Here is a 25,179-nt window from a genome sequence, read left to right as displayed (position 1 = left end):
ACGGGCAATAGGTGAGGGAGTGTGTTTGTTGTCTTGTTATTAGAAGAGAGAATTTGAGCCGCATATGTTGATTAGTTTACCTACTTTCATAAAGAGTGTTTGTTAGATTTTGCAAAACAAACTTAAATTCATATTATTGACTTGCTTCTTAAATCCACCTGACATTTTCACAATTCGCTGTTTCATTATGGGTCTTGTTATTATACAGTGTACATATGTGCGAATTAATCAAAAACTCTGTTGCGAACACAACTTTACAAAAGCTCTGTTCCTTTATTAAAAAGAAATGATTTGTATATATTTACGTACATAGTTTTTTATTGATAAGTATATTTTTCAAGTACTAAATAAATAAATGCTAAATAATATAAAATMTATTTTTGTTAAATAAATAAATAAATATTTTGCAAATCTCGGCTGATACTCTTTCTGGTTTCTAATACTTAATCTTTAAATATAAATTATTAGTAGTATTTCTGCAAATAGTAGTCACTTGTATCTTTGGCACATTTATTCATGCATTATCTGTCAAAACAACTGTAATTTACTTACATCATTATATAAAGTCGAATTTTATATCAAGCTACCTTTCATAGTCTCAATATACATATACATACATATAATTTTAATTAAGTAACAATTTTTTTGATTACCGGCTGTTTTATCTTCGTAGTAAAAGTAAATTATAGTTTTATATTTAATTTTTTTTTTATTTAGCAAACGAGTTAAGATTACATTTCGAGAGTATATCAAGGTTGTAGCGAAAGAAGAATGTCTGATTCATTAATATATAGGGAGCACTCGTTTTTTATTTTTATTATTACTATCCTCTATTTATGACCAATATTTGATGTTTTGTGTTTTCGATTTCGTTTTAGCATTTGTTGTGACTGTCGGTTATATTTATTTATGTATACATTTGTACACAATTTATACTTACATTATACATATGTATGTACATGCATATTTATATACAAATATATTCACCAGTGTGCTTTGGCGCATCATTTTCTTCACTTGTTCCGATGCGGCTGTATTTCTCTCCCGTATATTTAGCTCATTCGTTATTCCTTTTTTTTTTATTATTTATTCAACATGTATGTGTTTGTTCGTACTCATTTCCAAAGTCAAAGCACATAAAAAATGACAACAGTTTCATTCCTAATTGGTGCTGGTGTTTTGTTGACTTCGGCGAGTAGGTGCTGCTTACATTTAAACGTATAAATGTTTGCTGTTTACCTCAGTGAAGTGAACATTGAGAATTGCAATTTTTTGGCGCTTACCCCACCAAAGATAATGCTTACAGCTGAAGACTGTTCGCATGTTCCACATTCTTTCGCCGCTTTGGCCATGTTTTCGTTTTCAATGCATACTCATTCTCTTTTCAAGGTGTGCATGTATGTATGTATTTTTATGCACAAGCATACGTACATATATTCATAATAGTACGAATGCAAGTAATATTTGTTTTCATTTTTGCTGCTTGTAATTTCCTTCTTGTTCGTTATGCTCTATGAGTATCGCCAATTATATTGAGCGAATTGTGTATTTTCATCTACGCTACAACTTTTCTCAATTCCTATATTTTCTGGTTTCATAGACATATTTACATAGAATTCGCGTCAACTTTTGGATTTGTTATTGTTGTTGTTATAGGCCCTTAAAAAGTTTAAATATTTTTGAAGAATGTTCCGATTTTGACAGTTTTTGATTATTTAGGAATATACTCATCTCATAGATTCTTCGAATATCCAATAGCCTTACAGTCGGGAATAAAATCTAATTAAAGCAACATATACCTTGTTAAAATACTTTTTTTTTTGCTCATTTGTATGAACCCTTTATATGGGGCCACTTATGCATACATATATGTATGTACATACGTATGTAGGGTAGCTGTCATACAAGCGGACTAATAAAAACAAAATTCTTGTATGGAAAGCATTTTTATTTGAAAAGATATCTCCACGAAATTCCACATACATATGTATGCATGTACATATGTAGTTTATTGTCCAAAGCAGGGCTATAATCTCCGAAGAAATTGTTCATATCAAACTTGTATAGTATATAAATGACATGCACTCTAACTCCATATGGGAAACGGTAATTTTTCATGATATGTTCACGAAATTTGCAATGGATTATAGTCCAAGGCAACGCTAAAATCTTCGAATATATTGTTTAGTTTGGATGACTATGGATATAGCGTGTGTTGTTGATGCCAAGGCATTCGCCAACATTGTGGAAATATAAACTTTGGAATTCTACGTCGGGTAACGATAATTTATATATTTTTTATAGGTTCAGTTAAGCTTGAGCATAATAATTAATATTACAAATTTTTCACATAATAACTTATAAAAAGCAGTATATATACTCCTTTATATACTGACTTAAATTGAATTATAAAAAAGTTCATCTAGAACATTGCCGTTTTCTTACATTTAAATAAAATAATAATAATAATAATAAACATTTTGAAAACGTAATCAAACGATTTCTAATAATATTTTTCTTTTCAGACTGATTTATGCGGAATTAAATGGCGTAAGTTCGTAAACAGCGAACGAGTAAATGCGTCAAGTGATCCATTAGATGATCCCATCCTGCGCTCCTATTCACGATGTATGCAAGCTGACATTCTATGTGTGTGGCGTCGAATACCGTCCACAAAGCAGGATAATTCGGATTTAAATCCGATTTTTGAGATTAGCACATCGAAAGTTCATCCACCACTTTCATTAGCCGCCGCCAAAGAATTATGGATATTTTGGTATGGCGAAGAACCAGACCTTAGTGAATTGGTGGATGCGGAATTGTTGAAAGTTGCCGGTAAGTCAAGACACTATGAATTAAATTTACTTTATTTATAATATGTCCATAAATTGGCCACTTCATAGAGGTTAAAGCGGTTTTATTTTGTTGGCTTTTTGATTTTTCGGTTCCGGAACGTAGGGCCTGCTGTCGTGGGAATTGCTAAATGTTGATAACCGTTACCACAACATAATATTTCCCCCCGTGTGTTCCACTGTCTTTTTGGTGTACCTGTGATTCAAAGATTGACCTTTACGACGATAAACAGTACATTTTCTATCAGGACCAATTCTATTAATTTTGGTTTAATTCGTCAATTTTTCCAAAAAATTAAGTGCTTTGGCTATGTGTTTTCGCGCATTATGCATTATTTGCTTTGAATAATTAAATGGGTCGGCACTGCTTTACCGGGCTATGGCTCTATCTTCAGTAATTGTTGTCCTGGTCGGCACTGCTTTACCGGGCTATGGCTCTATCTTCAGTAATTGTTGTCCTTGGCGGTGGTTTTTCCTTTTTTGGTTTAGGTCAAATAGATCTCGTTATCTTTTATGAGTTTGAGATGATTATAGACAATTTTTAAAAAAATTCAATAAAACAGCAATTTTCGCAAAAGTTTTCGGGATTTTTTCATATTATTAAAGAAAAGTAGCGTTTTACGACAAAAAATACATATTTCGCTGGAATTTCGGTACTACAATCGTATCCGAGGCAGTATATACCATTTAGTAAAAACTGTGTTCATATGTACACACAATAATATTTTCGATCAATTTTTTTACTTTGTTTTCCTTTCAACCCGTTATCGTTTGTATTAAACAATGCCGCGTGCAACACTTTCTCTTTTTTGTATTTTTTCGCTAAATATTCTGTAGGCAAAAATATATTGTATACAACAAAGGCGATAAACAAATAAAAATGATTTAAAAATGCAATCGTGAGAAAAAAGAAAAAAGTTGAATGCCCGAGAGTTGGATGAGATGTGCATGGGAAGAAAGTGAGTTAAAAAGCGGATAAAGCACAGAGCAGGTGATGATTGCGGCAGTTCATAAGCCTATGCACATAGTAAATGTGCAGCTGTATGTGTGGGATTGTGTATACGCTTATACAGGTTAGATGCGACGTGATTTCGCGTGGCTGGTGACTGATTTTTTTCTGCCAACAGTTTGATGGAATTTCGAAATGCTTTGTTTGTAACTTCCTGTGAGCTCTTCTCATGATATTCGTATTTGCATAAGTGCAGATATTTATTGAAGATCATGCGTGTTTATGTTATTACAAGCTGAAGCCATTGATCAAAACTTATATGCGCATATAAAAAAAGAGCATAATAACTTGTTTTAATTAACTACTTAGAGTTATGTGTGTATGTATGTATGTATACAAAAAACGGTAGTTTTGAAGTGCAAAGTTAAGATTAGATACGGGCTTTCGCCAATACATGTTCTTTGCGAAATGGCTAAACGGCCTTGCAGCTACAGCAACAACCACAATTGTCTCATCCAATTTAACGCAACTCATCCGTCGTCTCACATCTGCCGGTTAGAAGTGTTGTTGGTGAGTGTGCCATTCATCCGCCCGCTTGTAAGAAAATTGGCAACGGCGCAACAAGAGTTGGTTTTAATACCAGTTGTGTGATAGACGTCACAATCTGATTTTTATATTCGTACACATTAATATACAAAAGCGTATATCCGTATACCCCACAGTCTTTGGCGTAAAACAGCTGTCATGTAAATGCTAATGTAGTAGTAAACACCTCACCGCTGCCCACTTTCTTACCTACATAAACACATATGTACATAGTACGAGTTTTATAATTTTTCGAATTTTCTCATCACGCAGTTATGTGTATTGTTTACGTTCGTTTCGCTACCGCGCTGCTAGAGCTCTTTGACTCTTTACTGAGTGTTGAGTCAATATTTGTATCGCTCTCTTTATACGATTTTTCTTCTCGAACTGCTTGCAATCTCATTCTCTATGCTTGGTATGCGCAAAACAATAATAAGTTGTAGATATAGTAAAACCTGTTTGTACGAGAGTCGAGAGGGTACGTCATGGGAAAGCCTTAAATGCACATACATATCGACATAAGTATATACTTTTTTGTATTTACAAATATTCCTATGTCTATGCACATTTGTAATCGCTGTCCCATACTTAACAACTTGTTTAACTATTATTCCCCATGCAAACACTTGTAGACTTGAATAACTGGCAATGGTTAAAGAAATGTAATGAGTCCAAAAAATAAGGGATTGACATTTAGCATTTTGAGGCTTCTTAAGTTGACCTATTAAAACATCAATATACAACTATTTAAGAATAATGTCAAGTGAATCGGAAGCGAACTATTTACTATATATGTATGTATGTATGTACATACATATGTAGATATATGTATACTTTCTTCAATTTTGAATTGCCGTTCGGAATATTTCATTGACTTTTATATGAATTTGTCATTACTTTTCTTAGATTGTCCAAATTCAAAGTAAGCAACTTGGAAATTGTACATGAAAAGAATTCAAATCTCTTGCCTAGACGAAAATGATAGAGTCAAATTAGTTGATAAAGATTTTTCAAAATAATTTAAAAATGTTTCTGTTGTTGTTGTAGCTGCTGAAAACATTGATGAAGTGAATTGGATGGAATGCTGCGGAGTTGCTAGTGATTGGTCGAATAAAAATCCAGTTTCCGGCTACATAGACCCGACTGTCGTGTGTCTTTTCTAATGCTTATAACGTCATGAATCATTGTGCTTTCTTTCAAAATCCTTTTCAAAAAGAGAGGTTGACGAAACTATCCTAATCAGTAAAAATCGCACATTCAATTCGTAAACATCAATTTGTGCCAGTTACGGCCTTCGGTCGTCATGATTACCAACATATTACACCCCCCTCAATTCAGGAGAGTAAAATGAGATGAGGGAAATGTAATTTATTGTATTTGGATACAAATTTATGTTATTATAAACTATCCGAAGAAATTAAAATTTTTGTATAAAATTGTTTGTTTCAATAACAACTGAGTCGGTTTAGCTACATATGTATGTATGTCAGACCGACATCCATCTGAATTTTTCACACACCCTTTTAATCGATTCGAATTCCCATGCCGATCATTGCTCTTTATATTATATTCCCTTATACAAAGAATTCATCCTTGTGAATTTCATAGATATGTATGTATGTACATATGTCCATGCTCTGTGAAATATGCGCTTCGAAGATTAAAATGTCATATAAACATACATATTTTGTTTTTGCAAAGCAGACAGTAGTCCCAAAGTCAAATAAAAATAGTTACTACTTTTGCCTTTTTTTTAAAGTTACTTAAATTTTATTTACGGGAAAATCTTTAGTAGTGACACATTTAGCATGTGATATTTGTAGGCATTTACATAAATACATGCATACATATTTTTATGTTCAGGTTAGACAGTGTTAACTTGCGATTATAATGACCCTCATTGGAAGTACGTGTACATTAGCACACAGAAACGCATCAAAATGAACACACAAACACAGCTATGGATTTCTGCTTGAAGATAAAACAAAATTTGCTGTTTTTGCTTTGCTCTCATTAACGGTGTCTACTCGCACGCCTGTTTGGTAGCATTTTACTTCGTTGATTTACCCGCATCCGTAGTAATACGTGCATACATACATACAATTTTGTGCGAGTTTCTTATTTCAGTGTCGTGCTTTGGTCTCATTTTACGGGTTATTGCACTGCTTAACAACGACGGAATGGACCCACTGAATATGTAGATATGTATGTTTATAAATACATACATGTGTATATGTACGGCCAACACATTTTAAACGGCGCAGGCCGGCGAGACCTGCTTAGGTAAGGCGGACGCTCGGTTGGCTTGTGAAGCCTGCTGACAATGAAGAAGCAACTGCGAATAACAGCAAACGAAGACCGAAACGGAGACTAAATCTAAATTTATGCTGTTAAAATATGAAAGAGAAGAAATCAACAGAATTTCTGTTTACTGAGGCTACCTGGCGCTCTGTTAAGCTGTTGGTGGTGGCACGCTCTTTTCTTTCCAATCGTAAACATTGAAAATTTGCGCAAAAATTTAAGGCAAAACACAAATATGTATATCTGTTAGATACTTACACATACATACATGTGTGTATACTACAATAAAAACAGCTTTTCGACTCATTATAGGCATTTACCGCTAAGACTTGTATAACTGTTATTCATATGTTAATGGCAAATGGTTTCGATATACAAACCCACATGTAATATTATCCACAGTTTTGTGCAGTTACCTCTTTGTGAGTAACTTCTGCGTTTAGTATATAAAACTGTATGTCGGCGTGCCATGTGTAATTTCTCATTTATTTAGTCATTTACGCTAATTGGAAGCTTGGAAGCCGACTTTGAATCTCTGTACTTAACTATTTTTAGCGTGTAGAAATTTTTAACCTCACATTATTTCTATTGCAACTGCAATAAATATTTTTATGTCAAATTCACCCCTAAACAGAATTGTAGAAAGAGGCAATGCTGCACCAAAATGGCAATACCATCAACATCCATACGTTTGATGTTCTCAAGGGAGGAACTAGAAAGAGCGAATTGCTAAATGACTCCGGCGTTATCGGTTGTTGGCGCTTTGTTTTATAAATGCACATGTGTACATACAACGGTTGTGGTTGTGCGTTTTTGGACCACCGGACACAAAAAGGTACAAATTCACAAACTTGGGGTGTGTATTACATCCCTCTGCCTATATACATGAAAATGTACATGCTAAGTAATGCATATACATGCATCAATAACTGCACTCTGTTACTTGCCTTTTACATAGGTGTTAGTATATACATTTTTGCTTTGAATAGCCGTGTAACATAGCATAAAAATGTACACGTGCTGGATAAAATAAATGGCTTTGTTGTTGTGTAACTTCCTTCCTTCATACATTCATATGAATGTAAATATGTATCCGCACACTCGCTTATGTGTTTGAAAAACTATTGTTTAATGGCTGGGAGTGTATTTTGCCATTGTTGAGGTTGAATTTGTGAACTTGGTTTGGGGGTGAGGTAAGGGGGGTTTGATCGCCGCTGTGAGGTTGGTGCATCACGGTTCAGTCGACTTATCGTAATGCTGGTACGGTTAGCCAGCTGGATTAGATGGTTGTTTTACAAAACGGTGCACACGAACATAATATGTTATTCTTTCATTTTCGCAAACGTGTATTGTGGGTACGTCTTTGGTATACAGGGGTCTATATTTGGGTGTGTGTGCAATTACATAGTTATGTACATACATATTAAGATATTAATTTATATTTTGTTTTGAGACACGCAAGCTTTGAATATTTGTGAGGACTATCTTTTATAATTTTCTTATTTTTATACCCTTAGCACGGTATATTAAGTTTGTCACAAACTTAATAAAAAATAAAAGGAAAAATCGGAGACTCTTAAATTAAATGTAAATGATCAACATTGGGAGCTATATCACATACGTGAATAGCATATTGTACTGATTTTTTTTTACCCAAACAGCCGTTTATTTGTTGGAATCGCCAATTTTGACCCACTGTAAACGATAACTGTATTTTAATCCCGCCAAGGACTGTCAATTCGGCAGAATTCTGCCTCTACAACAACAACAACTGCCATTTACACTTAACTAATCAATCATTATGAAGTGTTGTTTGAAGAACTTTTTCATTTCACAAGATATTTTCGCGAAGTTTGGTCTGGACTAGTCTAAAATCTTCGAATTTGCATACATATTATTATTATTATTAATATTATCAGATCGGAACAATATAACATACAATTTGATCGATCAAAATTAAGTCCTTGCATGAAAAACTTTCATTTGACAAGATGTCTTCACGAAATTTGGCATGGGTTATTGTTCAAGGCAACGCTACCATCTCCTAATATATTGCTCAGATCGAACCACCATAACATTTTTTGTAATTACTTGTGTTTTTATCACATATTTTTAAATTTAAATATTTGAGTCCATGATAATATCAAACATTTGTATTTATAACAACAATATTTCAAATACATACATATATTTGCGGCTTAGTTTTTAACTAGCTATGCGCTATCTCATATCTGCATTCTGATAAAGGAACAAATGTGCATACAATTTAAAAAAGTTGTGGTGTATGACCACTTCCTCAATGATTGGATAAAAAGATAATTTTTGTTTATTAAATATTCAATTTAAGTCCATGTGTATGACAATAAATTAATTTTGTTGACAAAAAAAATGTTGTTGATGATTTTGAACTGGGTGGTAATTTAAATGTAATGATATTAGTAAATAATAGTTTTAAAATATTCGCAACCCAAAAATTCCATGTACATATTAATGCCATATTACCCTCTTCGCACTACAATTCCCAAAACGACAACATTGCATACGATATGTGTCAATAATATCTTGGTAGTGCTTCAAATAAATACAAATATAGCGGCATATAGGCAAGAATGCAAGAGCAGCGTATAAGTGTGCATGTTTGTGTGCCATGCAAAAATTAAGTTGTTGCTATTGTTTGTGTTTTATTATCCCGCTGTCGTCATTACTTATTATTTCTTTCATTTTCCTCTATTTGTTGTCGTTTGTAAACATCATCAAAGTGCGCCACTAGCAGCTACCTTATCAACAGCTATTTTCCACCAACCTTTTATTACAATTTGTTTCTCCTCTTACTTCGCGCGAGCACGAAGGTGAGATAGGTAAATATAATATATTGCTTTCTGCACTCAGATATTACTTCACGCTACTTCCTCTCGTTTGTTTTACATATACTAAATTTCGCGTTATAGGTAAAATAAATTAATGCCATCTTTTTCTCACGCATGACACCTTCTCTTTTCGGCATATACTGCTGTCAGTTGTTGCTCTCTGGCGGTCAGGGTGGTATTGCAGCATTATTTATGATTGTTCACATCCTCGTCGCTCACAGTTTCTTCTCATCTCGCTTTTGTATTTGATTTCGTTATTCGTTTGCTGCTTGTTGCCATTTGAGATTGGTTTATTAGCTTATTCTTATTCGTTCATTCATTAATTTTATTTGTCGATTTGTATTTTGACATCTCTGCTTGTGTTTATTCACAGGTTTATTTTTAAAACGTGCTGTTATTATTACCGCTGTCGCATGTTATTATTATGATTATTGTTATTGTAAACCTCATATCACTGGGATAGCGCATGGAAAATAAAAGATTCAATGTATTTTCACTATAATATATAATATGACGTGACCTGACCCCATAGTTTCCCGTACCAATGCTAATGTATGCGCTGTCGGATTTTTTTTCGGCCGAAATTCTCAGCCGTACTTTTTATTGCCCTCTTGTTTTATATGCATACCCTTTACAAGTGGGTTGAATTAACTTGTTAGGCTTAGCAGATTATGGTATTGACTTTAGATTAGCACATTTTTGGCGTCAGTCTAAATATTTATATTTCTCTAAACAACTTCAAATTTAATAAATATTTACATCATTTGAAGTTACCTTTTGTTATTTTGTATGGAATTAAATTTTTTCGTAAACAATATTTATTATTGTTGACACAAGTTTTACAATTGCATAGTCGGTGTTAGAGTTCTACAAGGTAGATTATTTTTTAACCACTTTTCTATAATTTAATCATTCTTAACGGTCTTGAGGTAATTTGATCTGTTTTGATGTATTTAGAGCTACAACAATTGATTACTAACAATTAATAATTAAAAAAATAACGAGTAATAAAACTAATTAATATAATATTAATTAATATAATAAAAAGTAATATTTCATACCTAAGGGTTTATATTGAACTTCTTTTTAATTAACCATCTATAGAAAACTTTCTCTTCCGTGATGTGCTACTTCTCTTCGTTATCTATTCGCTCAAATAAACATACATTCATACACATATCTATGCAAAACTTTTCACTCTGCCTCCCGATTTTCTCTGTTTAATTCTACTCAATATACTTACATATGTACATATACTTTTTCAAACTACCTTTTATAGCCGAGCTTTTGAAAAAAGAGTATCTTTGTATTCACATTCGAATTAATCTTCGACGTTCTCATAATTATAATACATAGTAGCGCTGATAGGCATATCAATTTGTTTGCATTGAAATTAGTTAAATACGTTGGAATTGTTATATGCTTGAGACAGTAGTCTTAAATCAACATGTTTACAGTCTGTTTGGTTTACTTACTTTGTGGTTCATATGAAAAAAAAAACACTCATACTCAAGGTCTAATTTTCCTCCGGCAAAATTTTTTTATGCCGTCATTTTACAATTAGGAAATTATTATTTTTTGTTTTAGTTATTTTCTTTACAGAAGGTGAGCTTTTTTATCTGCCAATTACAAAGCGCAAAAAAATAACTTATCGTTTAGTAATGTTTTGTTTAAAAAGTAAAATTGCTTCGCACTGAGCATGCTCGCTGAGAAGAGAGACTGTAACATGTATATAAACACTGCAACCTACATTCATACCCACAAAGTCTCTATAAATTGTTTTACATGTTGCTGTGCCTTTTTTCGGATGCACATTTTTGCAATTGTTAGTTTCTCACTTGTATTTGCATTTTATGTCTTTATACATACCCTACATAAATGTATGAGTTTGTGTGCGTCTGTTTAGGTATCAACTTTTGACAGTTGTTTACTTATATTATTCGTTCTAAATAGCCTCATAGTTGAACATTGTTGTAGGCGCGGGTTGAAATCATTTAACTGCCTTTATTTGCACGTGCATACAAACATAAATACTTATGGGCATGTAATATTGTATTTGTCGCCCCGCAAAACCAACTAGCAGCTTTCGAGTATTTCAAAAACTAAATATTTCGCTCCAGGTGTGTTCTGCAGTGGCATCCAAACATACATACATATGTACATATTTGTACATTTCTGATAGCTAGATTCTGGAGTGTGCCGTGGGTGTTAGAATTATAACGAATTTTCTTCTGGAATAAACATTCATATATACTTATATATATGATTTTTCAACTGTCGTCCAATTAATTTTAAATTTTCTTTAAATATTTTTTTTGTATTTTTTCTTCTCATTGTTATGCACTTTTACAATCATTTCTAATAATACTTTTTCTTTTATAATTTTTATTCCAGCAAACCAAGCACTTTGGAATGGAACATGGGAACGAGGTCTTACCTACGAGTGTCGCTCACTACTATTCAAAGCTTTGCACAATTTAATGGAGCGGTATAAATAATAATCAAAAATAACTAACTGTATAGTAATAAAAAAATATTTTCTGTAGGTTCGTGCTGACCAAAGATATTGTGCGTTTTGGTAAATGGTTTGTTCAGCCGTGCACTTCCAATGATCGACTCTTTGGCCGAAGGTGAGTTACTACACGTACATATATTAGAGCATACATAACATACTACTGTTGTTTGGATAACCAATAATATGAAAACTTGCTGTTGCCGTACAGTTGTAAGGCAATAAGTTGCTTGGAAATCCTAGAGAAAATGTATAACAAGTTCTCTGTGGTTCTGTTTTGAGATACAACACGAATCATCGTTCAACTTGTTACATGTATTTTTATATTATAAGAATTATTAATGTTTTATGAAAGTCTAATAATTTTCTTAACATTTTAATTGACCTTTTTTTTTTTTTTTTTGTTTTCAGTTCTCAGCACCTTTCATTTTCGTTTACGTTCTTTGTGCACGGCGACACTGTATGCGCATCGATCGATTTGAGGGAACACCCTGCTGTGCGTCCCTTATCAAAGGAGCATTTAACTGAAGCGGCGGCGGCTTTTGCCGCCGCTGGTAATTCGCAAACACTGTCGCAATCTCATGAACATGGCAATGTAACGAATTTGCCAGAAGATGTGGCGAGTCCACACAGCCCCAATAATGGCGGCGCTGTGGGAGACGGTGTCACCAACACAAACTCTCCGAATTCCTCCACTACACCCAAGCCGCGACGAGTAATACTAGCGCCATTTGGTATGGCGGCAACACTAACCGGCAATAGTTTTAAAGCTACGGATCCAATGGCCGAGAAGATCTTAGAAGATTGGGCATCATTTTTCCCACTGTGCTGTAAGGAAAACTCTGATGTGCCACCGGTGGTTGAAGTTGTGTCGGGTAAATATATATATTTTTTTTCTCATAATTCAATACTAATTTTGAAATCTTGTATCATTTTCTTTGCTGTCTAGGCGGACATAAAATGTATCATCCCTCAATTTATGTACTAGTCACTGATTTGGATGACATGGAGGAAATGGAAGAGGCTGCGTCGCAAAAGGGCTCATTGGGCACAACATCTTCGGCGGAGGCTGCCGCACTGGCGGCTATTTCATCTGCGAATACAAATGAATTTGCAGGGAACAGCCGAAAGTCCACATCTACGCAACAACCCGCTAGCTTGCAACAACAACAACTGCAACAGCAGATGCACACTGTCACTACTGTAACAACAGTTGCCACGTCGTGTAGCCAAGCGAACAGCAGTGGGGTTGGCGGAAGTAATGGCATTAACAGCAATAGCAGTATTGCAATGATTGAGCAACATTTGCATGAACTGTCGGCAAGAGCGCAGCCCTACTATGACACTACGACGAGCAGCTTTACTAGCAACACAACTAATACTCATGCCTCACCACAGGCGGCTACTGAAATGCCAGAGCGCGTTTGGCAGGATTGCATAACGAATACGTTGCATGTGACATATGCGGCCAGCGTTGCTGCCACAGCAATGAGTACTGGCGCCACAAGCGCTCAAATAACTTGTTCATCCCTCTCTACTACCACCGGCGGAGTCACAACCACAACTGCCACAGGCAGTGGTACAGTAGGTGGCGAGGATTGTAATTCCACCAATGGTAATAATGGCAACAATGACAACAATGCCGGCAGCGGTGGCGGCGGTGGCAACAGTAGTGGCGGTTGTAGTTCCATGGACACGCAAAATACCAACACAAAAATCGGCGACGCCAATGAAGTGGAGGCCAAACTACGCATGCAGCAAATACAATTTTGGGGATTTGTTGATCCAACGGAAAAAACACCCTGTTCATGCACAAAGTAAGTTCTCAAAGCAATGTATTACTTAAATTTGAATGACTGCAGTTATTTACTTGTGTGTCTAAATTTTTTGAATCTGTGATTTTGAATATGAAATTTGAAAAGTCACTAGTAGGCATATGTGATAAGAAGCACTTACAGTTAAGAGTTAGTAAAACGCATAAGTGTCTATCAAATTTAATTTATTATGATTCAGTCGTTGTTTATCTCACAATATTTGACCTTCAAAAATGTTTAACTTAACTTTTATTTTAACGCATAATGTTCATGAGATAGTAAACAAACAAGTTTCCTAGTGTTTATTGCAAGTATTTATCTCGTTTGATTCTAGCTTATCTTCTATATATGTGTACTGCATGAAAAACCTTCTGTATTTTACACACTACTCTTTCCCAAACAATATTAATTTGCTTTTTGATTATAATATGACTATAACCTCAAATTTCAAATGTTTACCCATAGAAATGTCATGTGAATTCTGCTTTCTTAAGATTACGGGACATTTCGCGTGCCAAAGTTAATTAATTTATTAGCTGACTTTTTTAACAACACATAAATCTCTATAATATATTACAATATAAACGTAAATACGAAAACTATTAGGGAGAGCATAGGAAAGAAAAGATATATTTAGTTTAAAGAAAAAAAAAAAATTGGCCAATAATTTTCAGACTTTCATCGTCGTCGTCGACACTATCCGTTCTCACACATACTACTTCTATTAGCAGCAAAAACAATGCAGCTTCTACTACTTCTTTGTCAATGACATCCCCTATATATAGTGTTTCCGGGCCGGCTTCGTCAGTGCGTCTGAGCAACAGCATGATGATGGCATTGGGTGGCAAAATGCACACCGGCTCGGCGGGATGCGGCAGCGGCAGCAACAGCTACAACAATAGCCACCAACAACAACAACAATATCGTACTGCTACACCAACAACATTCTTTTCGTCGCCATCAGCGGCAACGGCAACAGCATCATCGTCTTCGTCTGTATACCACAGCAATGTAAAAAGTATTACATCTCGCACAACAGTGTGTATTCCATTCCATCGGCGACAACAATATGACTTATACAGCACCGATAACAGCATCACTACTGGCGGCGGCGGCGGCGGCGGCGGCAGTAACTGTTTGAATACAAATCTATGCAGTTCGCTATTGCGGTGTCGTAGCGAAAACATTGGCGGTGGCGTTTGCTTTGACGTCGTTGACGGTGCAGTGGACACAGTAGACGCTGCCGCAGCTGCTGCTTCCAATGGCATCACTATTATGCATTATCAAACTTCAGACACCATACCAAAGCAAAGGTTTGTGTTGTCGCACTCTCTCTCTTTCTCTCTGTATTTCTCTCTCGCTGTCTCACACTCTCTTATCACCTCACGCTCTTACTCGCAGTTATTCTCTTATCAACATGTATACACTTGCTCTTGCTCTTTATCCTGTTCCATATCATTATTAATGGTGTTTTTTTTTTGTTTGTTTTTTGGTTGGTTGGTTGGAAATGGACTGCAAACTCCTACACAATTACTTGCCTGCTATGGTCCCACATATATCTGAACTCATTAGAATGCTATTTTCTCACACACTCAAAAGATTATGGTGCTAATGTTTGCAAAAAAGCTGGTGAAGTTGAAACATATTCATACTCCCCAGAAAATAACAAAACTAATTTTGGCAGTCATACATATAGTTTAAATATACATATGTGTATATATTTTTATTTTAAAAACTATTATTATGATGATGCAACTACACAATATATTTTTCTGTAAATTAGTAACTGAATTTCATATTTAGTTTTACACTATACTGAACTTATTTTGATTGTACAAAAGCGCATTCATATATGTACAAACATACATACATACATATGTAGTATTGGTGAAGTTGAATCCGTAGAAATGTAAAGAAATAAGGTTATAATTAGTTTTAGCTCAAAAAGTGGTTAAACTTAAGTGTTTCACTTGCTCGTCTTATATTCTAGTAGGTTTAATTCGTGTAACACAAATCCTATTTATATCATTGGTTTTTTGTGAAACAGTTAAAATTTTGTTCAAATAGTGTGAGTGGGGCTGACTTTACAAATTAGAGTTTCTTCCCTTTAAATATATTAAAATCAATACATCATCTGATCAAATTTCATCCGGACTGGTCTATTTAAACTGCACGCGCAGACCGAATCGATAAATATATTTCGAATGGAATCACGGCTTCGCAACCGACAAATATGTCGCAAGAGTGTTTTGTTGAGTCTACTTTATTACAAATAGAACTATTTGAGGGGTACGAGACATTCAGAGGAGGTCGAAAACTTGCTTCATGCGAATCTTCCATCTGTCCTTTGTTAATGACGATAACATTAAAAAAAATTAGCAAACAGTGGTTGAAAATCGTCGTCAGAGAGATAACAGAGCAATTCTTATGGATGTGGGCTTAACAAATGTATTTCGGTTAATGTTTTGGGTATGAATGTGGAACTCGTACCAAAATACCTGAATCTTCGCAAACCCAACGTCGAGTAGTGGCTTGCAAGATGTCTATAAAAAAATTGGATAAATTCTTGGCATGCTTAAAATGAGACTATTTGAAGGCGAAAAATTAAGTTTTGTTCAAAATACGTGAAAATTTTTTTTTGACAGACCGGGTAAACTTTGATCAGCTGATATAAGTTTGCAAATATAAACAAATTAGAATTTTCGAAAGGATTTTGGTTCTAAGCATAAACAAAAATAAGTTAAATGTAAGGCTTGTTTATAACTATTTAATCGATTTTTTGCCACAAATACAAACTTACAACATTATTATAAATACCTAAAACTCGAAAGCCAAAAAAATTTGTTACTTGCCTAACAGTCGAGTGATGGGCACGGTATTTGCATGTAAACTTAATGAGAAATAATTCGTATTACATATAATTATACTCAGTTGTATTATTTATTAAGCATGTGTTAATATAAAAAGAAATATGTATATTATACAAGTTTAATGAATACTTGGCTATGGTTTGGGGTCATGCATTGAGTATTGAATATTAATTTAATTTGAATTTATCACCGCCATAATGCACACAAACAAATTGTAACAATAATGCTGGTCAAGAACAAAATATTGCTCTAATAATTGTATGAATACAAAGTTAAGACACATACAAATCGAATATTCCATACTATATAAAAAGCTGTATGGTTGTAGCTGAACATTTGCATATATACTCTTTACAATATTAATAATCGTACATCAAAACTCTTAAAAATCAGTTTAGGAAGGTGTTTGAATGTATAACAGCATACCAACAAACATATGTACATAAATAGCGTACATTTTGCTAAAAAACGAAATCATAATAAATTAATTGAATTTTGATGCCAAACTAGTTTTTATGTTATGCAATTTTTGTTTACAGAACTTTGAATCCCGCATCGATGACGCCGCACGACACACCGCACGGCGGCGCTTCAACTTATTCGCGGAACTCTGTGGGCGACTTGATGCCTGTGCCCTCAGTGGGTTCGCCTGGTACACCCGCACAATCGCCCCATCCGAACTCAACGCTATCACAGCCAACGTCTGTACCACCGGCCGATCAAGTGAGTGCTTGAGGTTTATACTAATTCTTTTTAACACTTTTGCTTTACCGACAAATATTTTTCAAATATATATTAACTATATTTTTGCTTCTCTCGCTTAGTTGTTAACAATGAGCCCACGTGCACCACCATCCGTACCGAATTTGCAACAACCACCAACACCGATTGATCATCTATTGGACAAGAATACACCGGCACCCACACCCACCGATCAGCATGATAATAAAAGTATCACAACATCGCCCTATGTGCGGCCTACGCCAAGCGTAGAGCCGCCACCCTCTGTTGAGGCGGGTAATGGTGGCGGTGGCGTGACTGGCGTGGGACCAAATGGACCTGGCAGCGTGCCACAACCACCAAGTGTCGGGCGTAGCACTCCGACTATAAGCGGCCAACAACAGCAGCAGCAGCAACAACAACAAGGTTCACAACAGTTACAAGCACAAACTATGGGCACAACGGTTTCGGGTGGTTCCCAATGTGGCACTATAAGCATTAAGAAATTCGAGATACAACAACCGTCATTGACCACACTAAGTGTTGATCAAATTAAAACCGAAGCGGGTTATGCGCCGACACCATTGTCGGGTAGCGGTAGTCGAAATGGCCTGCCAGTGGTTTCCACGTCGTCTGGCATATCGGCGGCAGATGCGATCAACGATTATTGGAAAACATTTAAGATGCCAGAAATTAAAGTAAAGGATATCGATAGTTTCGCCAATGATGACTGCTCAAAATATAATGTACTGTATGATTTCACGTATCAGAATGCTTGGTGAGTGTTTTTTGAACCGCTTTAAAACGCCCTTACTTATACTTTACAGAGTTCTTAGGGGAAATTGCAGTTCAGTTTATGCATATTTCTATCTTTAGACTCTAAGATAAACAAAAGCCAGTGTTAATGTATTCTGAATAACAGTTTTATATTCCATAGTGAGAGTATAAATTGCACAAATGATAAACGCACAAAATATATTATACATGCAACTTTTTCCTATAAATTGCAGTCGCTTACAAATTTATTTGCATTACTTAACATCAATTAACTTTCAATTTACTCTTTTAGGGCGAATCATCCAATGAAACGTTTCAAGCTCAACGATGTGACCAAACCGTGTCGCAGCATGTGTACCAAAAATCTCTACGAAGGTCATACTCACTCGAAACCGCTTATGCCGTCACCGGGCTCCGTATATGGTTCGCAGCTACTCTCTATAGATGCTTCCCTCAATTCGCTTACTAATTCCGCCATGAACGCGGCGTCTGCGAGTGGTAGTAGCAGTGGCGGTTTGGTGGGCATAGCCGCGCATTGTGGTAATTTGACAAATATAAAAGAGGAAAATGTGGGTAGTGATGGCAATGGTAATGGCGGCGGTTATTTCCGCGGGCTCGACATACAAACCACAGATGCGCTACAGGGGACAGCTTCGCCTTGCAAAGATGGCAAAAACAGTGCCAGTGGTGATCTGTATACCGCTGAAGGCTTAAACCCAACAATGAATGATCTTGAGCAGCTATTTGAAACATCAAACGATGGCTGCGGCAGCGTACAAATACATACACCGCCCGACTCGAACAACCCATCCAATGGCTCTACCGCAACGACCACAATTGATGATCTTAAGCGCAGCACTGCAGTTGCTGCCGCTGTGAACGCAAGTGCGGTCGCAATCGCTGCGTTGCAAAATTGCACGAATACACCGAATGCCTCGAATAGTATAGGTAATAATGGTAGCAGTAATGGTGGCGGCAACGGCGGTTCCAGTATGGCGGAAGATCTGACTAAGATGTTTCCTACACCACCATCACATGAACAGCACCATCCTAATTCCAGCCCGTGCCAAATGGACATCCAAATGACGGATCTCAGTGTAATTACAGCAGCAACAGCAATATCGGGCGGCTTGGATGCCGGTATGGGCGGTATGATTAAAATCAAACAAGAATATTTTGCCGAACTGGGTAGCCCCGTTGAAGAGCCAATTGAAGACTGGTCATATGTTTATCGGCCGCCGAAGCGTGCAAAGTTTGTGGGCTCATCCAAATACGCGCCTCTAACAAACCTACCTAGTCAAACGCTGCCGCCACTGGCTTTACCAACAAATTGCACGTACAAACCATCATGGACAACACAGAAATCACGTGCTGTGGTTGCTGCTCAAGCTGCGGCAGCGCAACAGCAGCAACAACAACAGTTACAGCAACAACAGCAACTGCAACAACAACATCAACAACTACACGAATTACTCTCAGCGGCGCCGCGCACACCGCTGCAGCAACCTCGCACACCTTTGGGACCCATACCATCACCAATGCACTCCAACACAGTGCCCACGCCGTTGAGCAGTGGTGGTGGTGGTGGCGTCGGCGGTGGAAATAATCTTTTGCTGAATCAACTAAACTGTCCGCAGGCAGCACTCACAAATACGCCCGGCAGCACGAGTATGCAGCAAATGATGCAACGCGCCGGCATGTCACCGATATCACCATCACCCGCCTCGGTGGTACCGTTTCCCATGATGCAACCACAACGGCATCCACCGCCACCTTATGAAATGGCTGTGGCCAGTCCAGCCACCTCAACATCCTCATATTTGAATAAACAGTATCATTCGCAGGAGCATCCTCCAACACCGCAAAGCGTTGGTATGCCTTCAACACATCTTCCTAGACCGTTAAGCGCAGCGGGTAATCTGCCATCCGCCGGTGTTGCGACTGGCGCCGTGGTGGCGCGTGAGTTGCCCGAAGTTAGCTCTTTGATCGTGAATATTCTGCTATACGACACAGCGTTGAATGTCTTTCGAGATCACAATTTCGATAGCAGCACCGTTTGTGTGTGTAATGCGGATTCTCAGAAAGTGGGTAACATACGTGGTGCAGATTCAGGTGTTTACGTGCCTCTGCCAGGTGGAAGCTTTAATCCATTACCGCCTTCTACAAATGCAAGCGGGAACCCAGCTGTTGCCGGCATCAGCGGAAATAGCGGTATTGGTGGTGGTGGAGCTGCCGCAGGAAGCATGCGCCTGTTAAGTGCCTTTGGCGGTGGCAGTGCTTTGGATTCACCAGCATCGCTGCCCGGAACATCGGGGCACACGGGTTCAGGTTCATCTTCATCTTCGAACACACCCGCCAGCAATCAACATATTACGGGGTACGTGGACGACGATCCGGTAGATTGTACCTGCGGTTTTAGTGCTGTAGTCAATAGACGACTTGCATTTCGAGCTGGTCTCTTTTACGAGGATGAGTTGGAGATAACGGGTGTTGCCGAAGATCCCGCCCGTAATAAGAAACAGTCTTTACCTTCCCTGATAGCAAATTTGGCGGCTGCTCTCACGCCAACTGCTGCGAAATTGACATCCTCTCTAGCCATTAAGGGCGCTAACTCATTGTTACCTGCACAAGCAGACAAAGCTAACCACGTACAGCCCGACGCGCAAGCACTCCAACATGCGCACGTCATCTTTGATTTATTACTTGAGCAATGTTCCATCATACAAACGTCTAGCAGTGCAGTACACCGAGCTTTACAACGTCACCGACATCGTTTAGCTCGACAAAGCCGACAACCACAATCGGTGGCTGCCATCTCCAATGTGTTAGAATTTGTCGATGCGAATGATGTAATATGTTTGGCACTTGAGCAGGCGAGATTAGCTTTTGAAAGTAATCGTATGGATGTGAATGAATTTTCCAGCCAAAACCAGCTTTCACCTTTCGACCATAGCCGTCCTGGCGCGGCCAAACGGAATCATCAACTCTTTGGTGGCAGACTAACAGTGCATAAGTGGCCGTACATTCCAGTTGGATTTTCACGCAGTAACAAAGAGATTGTGCGCACCATGAACTTTATACAACCAATGTTGCAAAATGCATTCCATTCGAAATCTCGCAGTGCGGCGGGCAGCAAAGATGCTACTTACACAGTAAGCGGACCATTGACCTGGCGACAGTTCCATCGCTTGGCTGGACGTGCTTCTGGTCAATGCGAACCCCAACCGATACCATCGGTGATAGTTGGACATGACAAGGATTGGGTTTCAGTAGCACCACTAGCCATACACTATTGGGACAAACTTCTGTTGGAACCCTATGCGTATGCGCGTGATATTGTGTATCTGGTTGTGTGTCCGGAAACTGATTTTGTGGTGCAGAATACGCGAATATATTTCAGAGAATTGAGTTCTACGTATGAAATGTGTAAGTTGGGTCGTCATACGCCCATTCGCGGTTGGGATGGTTTGTTGACGGTGGGTCCACGTTCACCCTCAGATAATACACCAAGTAGCACGCCACTGGACGATTGGTTGCGCACCTTAGATAATACCGTTATAGCCGAAAAAATACGACTGTATGCGAGCGCGTTTCATAATCAAATAGCGCCGTACCTCAATCGTGTGCCCAGCGACAAGACGTTGCTTAATCCACCTGAGAATAGCAGTTGTCAACCAGGAGCAGGTCGCGAACGAGGCACCACTAGTCCAATGGGTAGCATGAGTTCGATACACAGTTCGGTGAGTGGTGTTGATCAAGACAAAACGCATACCTCGCCCAAGATGGAGGGTATGGATCAACAACAACAGCAGCAACAGCAACAGCAACTCCAACATCAGCAATTGCAACATCAACAGCAACAACAACAACAGAATTCTGCCGAATCGATCGACATGAAGCCAGACATCAAACCCGACACAAAACCACCAATTGTACTTAGCGATCCTTTGGGTATGGGTGAAACAATGGAAGATGTAAACCCACCGGCAATTGTGCTCTACGTAGTTGAACCTTTCACATTCGGTTCGGACTCACCAGAATTGGAGCGTTTAGCTTGTATAGCTTTGTTGCGTTGCTATGCTGAGCTATTAAAGTCCATACCGGATTCGGTACGTGCTAATATCAATATTCAAATCATATCGTTGGAATCGATAGTTGAATTGGGTCGATCGCGTACACGAAAACGTTTCTCCGACGAAATTCGTTGCTTGGCTTTGAACATATTCTCGCAGTGTCGTCGACATATGGTGCACACGCAGGCCGTGAAGAGTCTGACTGGTTTCGGCACAGCCGCCAATATGGAAGCATTCCTGAAGAGCAAAGACGACAAGAACCGACAACCATACAAAATGTATACACCGCCGTATGTATTGGCGCCAATGCATGAGAAAAATGACAAGACAGACTTCTCTCGCCAATCATCCAGTATGCGCGCACTAAATGAGCAAAAGTACTCGGTCATGTATTGCAACTATTGTCTGAGTGAAGATCAGAGTTGGTTGCTCGCGACCGTCACCGATGATCGTGGTGAGATGTTTGAAAAGATCATCATCAATATTGACGTACCGAATCGTGTGCGTAGACGTAAGGCGCCGGCGCGACGTGTTGGACTCAAGAAGCTGATGGACTTCATAATGGGTTTGATCTCACAGACAGCGCATCATTGGCGGCTGGTTGTGGGCCGTATTGGGCGCATCGGTCACAGCGAACTAAAATCATGGAGTTCTTTGTTGAGTAAACAAAATCTACAGAAAGCTTCCAAGCAACTAAAGGATATTTGTAAGCAATGTTCCTTCATGTATCCACCTGGTATACTCAGCGCCTGCCTGGTGACGTTGGAGCCAGATTCAAAACTGCGCGTAATGCCTGACCAATTCACGCCGGACGAGCGGTTTTCGCAGATTTCCATGCAGAATCCGCTATCCACTCCACAAGATGTAACATGCACACACATACTAGTATTCCCGACAAGTGCCGTTTGCTTGGTAAGTCATCGTCAATCCATAACACACATTAAGCAATCTAAATTTTTGTATTTTAAAAAATATTTATGATAAATATGTTTCCGCCTCTTTACAGTCATTTACACGTCAATTTCAAAATGAGCCACAAGTAGATTTGGAAAATGATATCATATTCGATGACGATGACGAAAATGGCGGCTTCACTGATGCTGAGCTCATGGGTGATCTGCTTGATTGGGATCGTAAGTATTCTTTTTATATCTTGAATAGGGTTTATTAAGTTTGCCGCGAAGCTTGTAACGTCCAAAATCAAGCAGCGTACCTATAGAAGTTACAACAACAACAACGTATTTTGGATTAGGTTATTGTCTAAGGCGATTGTGTAATCTCAGTAGAAATTGTTCAGATCGGACATCTAATGCATATAGTTGCCATACAAACTGATAGCTCAAAATCAAATTCTTGTATGCAAACTTTTATATTATACAATATACAAGTTTATTTTATTATTATTGTTTTTTGAAACAACGTAAACTCACACAACCACTTATTAACTATTTTTTAGCTCAACCTGGTCGCTTATCGAATCACTGCAGTCCCGATCGCATGGAAGATAATCGCAGCTGGCCGAGTGCCGGTGGCAATAACTTCAACTCGACACAGCAGCAGGATGTTGAAGAGGTCATTTCACTCACTCATTACAATAGTTATAGTGTATTAATAAGCTAATTATTTATTTTGTCTTTGTAGGTGGGCTCAATAAATCAGCAACCGCTAGCCGTCGGCTACATGGTTTCTACAGCGCCAACTGGACGCATGCCTTCCTGGTTTTGGGCAGCCTGCCCGCATTTGGAAGATGTTTGTCCTGTATTCTTGAAGACGGCATTGCATCTCCACGTGCCAAACATACAGACCGCCGACGATATACTGAACTCGACAAATGCGCATTCGTCAGCCATAGATCATCCACTGGATTCCTCACTCACTGCCGATGTATTGCGTTTCGTGTTGGAGGGTTACAATGCCTTGTCCTGGTTGGCATTGGACTCCAATACACACGATCGTCTCTCGTGTTTGCCAATTAATGTGCAAATGCTTATGGATCTGTACTATCTGACTGCAGCGATTATGTAAAAGCTACAATTTAAGCAAAAAAAAAAAGTCAGATTGTTTATACATATATATATGTATAAAGAAAACGTGTCGTCAATTGTGTATTGTAATATATATATGCGCTAAGTAGTTAATATGAGAGGGAATGAGTTAATGTGCAGTATTTTTATACGATAAATGTGCAGGATGTCGGTAATGCGTATTCAAAATAATGATTGTTGCAATTTTAGGTATTTTATTAGTTTAAATTAGAACAAAAACTAAAGAAAACAAACAACAAGCATTCTAAACAAATTGGTCGTTGCAATTGTGTGTGTTTCGAGTCTAATTTTGTGTGTGTTTATATATTTATTATAATAATGTTTGATAGTTTATACTTTTGTGATATAAAGTTGAGGTTAAGAACCGAAATCAAATAATTTCATACATATACACTTCCATATGCACACATGTAACAGCAAATACTTCAATATTTGATATGCATTTCGTCATAATACATATACCCAATGTGCCGTTCAATATGCAAAGAAACGATTTTCGATACTTATAACCGTCGAACGTTCTAAACGGTGTAAGCATTTGTGTGCTTCCGTTTGCCAAACTTCCAGACTCCAATTTGCTTTTACAAGTGTACGCCTTTTTTTCTTCATAGTAGACAAGTTATGGTGTATGCTTTTAAAAAAACTGGCTTTCTAATAGTTCTATTTTTTTTAATATTCGCCAAAATTAATAATTTGTTTATGCTTCAAGTAAATATTTTTTTTTTTATATATACATATACATATATGTTTTTGGTTATGTTTATACAAATTTTTAATTACAACTAAACGCTGTTTACAGTGTTGTCGGTCATAG

General features: G+C 37.5%; 1 protein-coding gene across 6 annotated transcripts in view; it reads left to right on the top strand.

The window, feature by feature from the left end:
- Window positions 1–25,179, top strand: part of LOC108965337 (mediator of RNA polymerase II transcription subunit 13) — a 31,611-nt gene that overhangs the window by 5,024 nt on the left and 1,408 nt on the right. For all 6 annotated transcript variants that reach the window (XM_018927677.1, XM_018927683.1, XM_018927678.1 and 3 more), the window contains 11 exons: window positions 2,526–2,835; window positions 11,949–12,042; window positions 12,101–12,184; window positions 12,478–12,941; window positions 13,016–13,883; window positions 17,290–17,473; window positions 17,575–18,248; window positions 18,540–23,232; window positions 23,327–23,453; window positions 23,777–23,892; window positions 23,962–24,341. In XM_018927677.1, the coding sequence (XP_018783222.1) occupies window positions 2,526–2,835; window positions 11,949–12,042; window positions 12,101–12,184; window positions 12,478–12,941; window positions 13,016–13,883; window positions 17,290–17,473; window positions 17,575–18,248; window positions 18,540–23,232; window positions 23,327–23,453; window positions 23,777–23,892; window positions 23,962–24,341 (7,994 nt within the window). The remainder of the gene's footprint in view (window positions 1–2,525; window positions 2,836–11,948; window positions 12,043–12,100; window positions 12,185–12,477; window positions 12,942–13,015; window positions 13,884–17,289; window positions 17,474–17,574; window positions 18,249–18,539; window positions 23,233–23,326; window positions 23,454–23,776; window positions 23,893–23,961; window positions 24,342–25,179) is intronic.

This window comes from Bactrocera latifrons, unplaced genomic scaffold (genome assembly GCF_001853355.1).
Source record: "Bactrocera latifrons isolate USDA-ARS-PBARC rearing strain unplaced genomic scaffold, ASM185335v1 scaffold_139, whole genome shotgun sequence".
Lineage (NCBI taxonomy): Eukaryota > Metazoa > Arthropoda > Insecta > Diptera > Tephritidae > Bactrocera > Bactrocera latifrons.
This window is presented reverse-complemented; position numbering and strand designations above follow the sequence as displayed.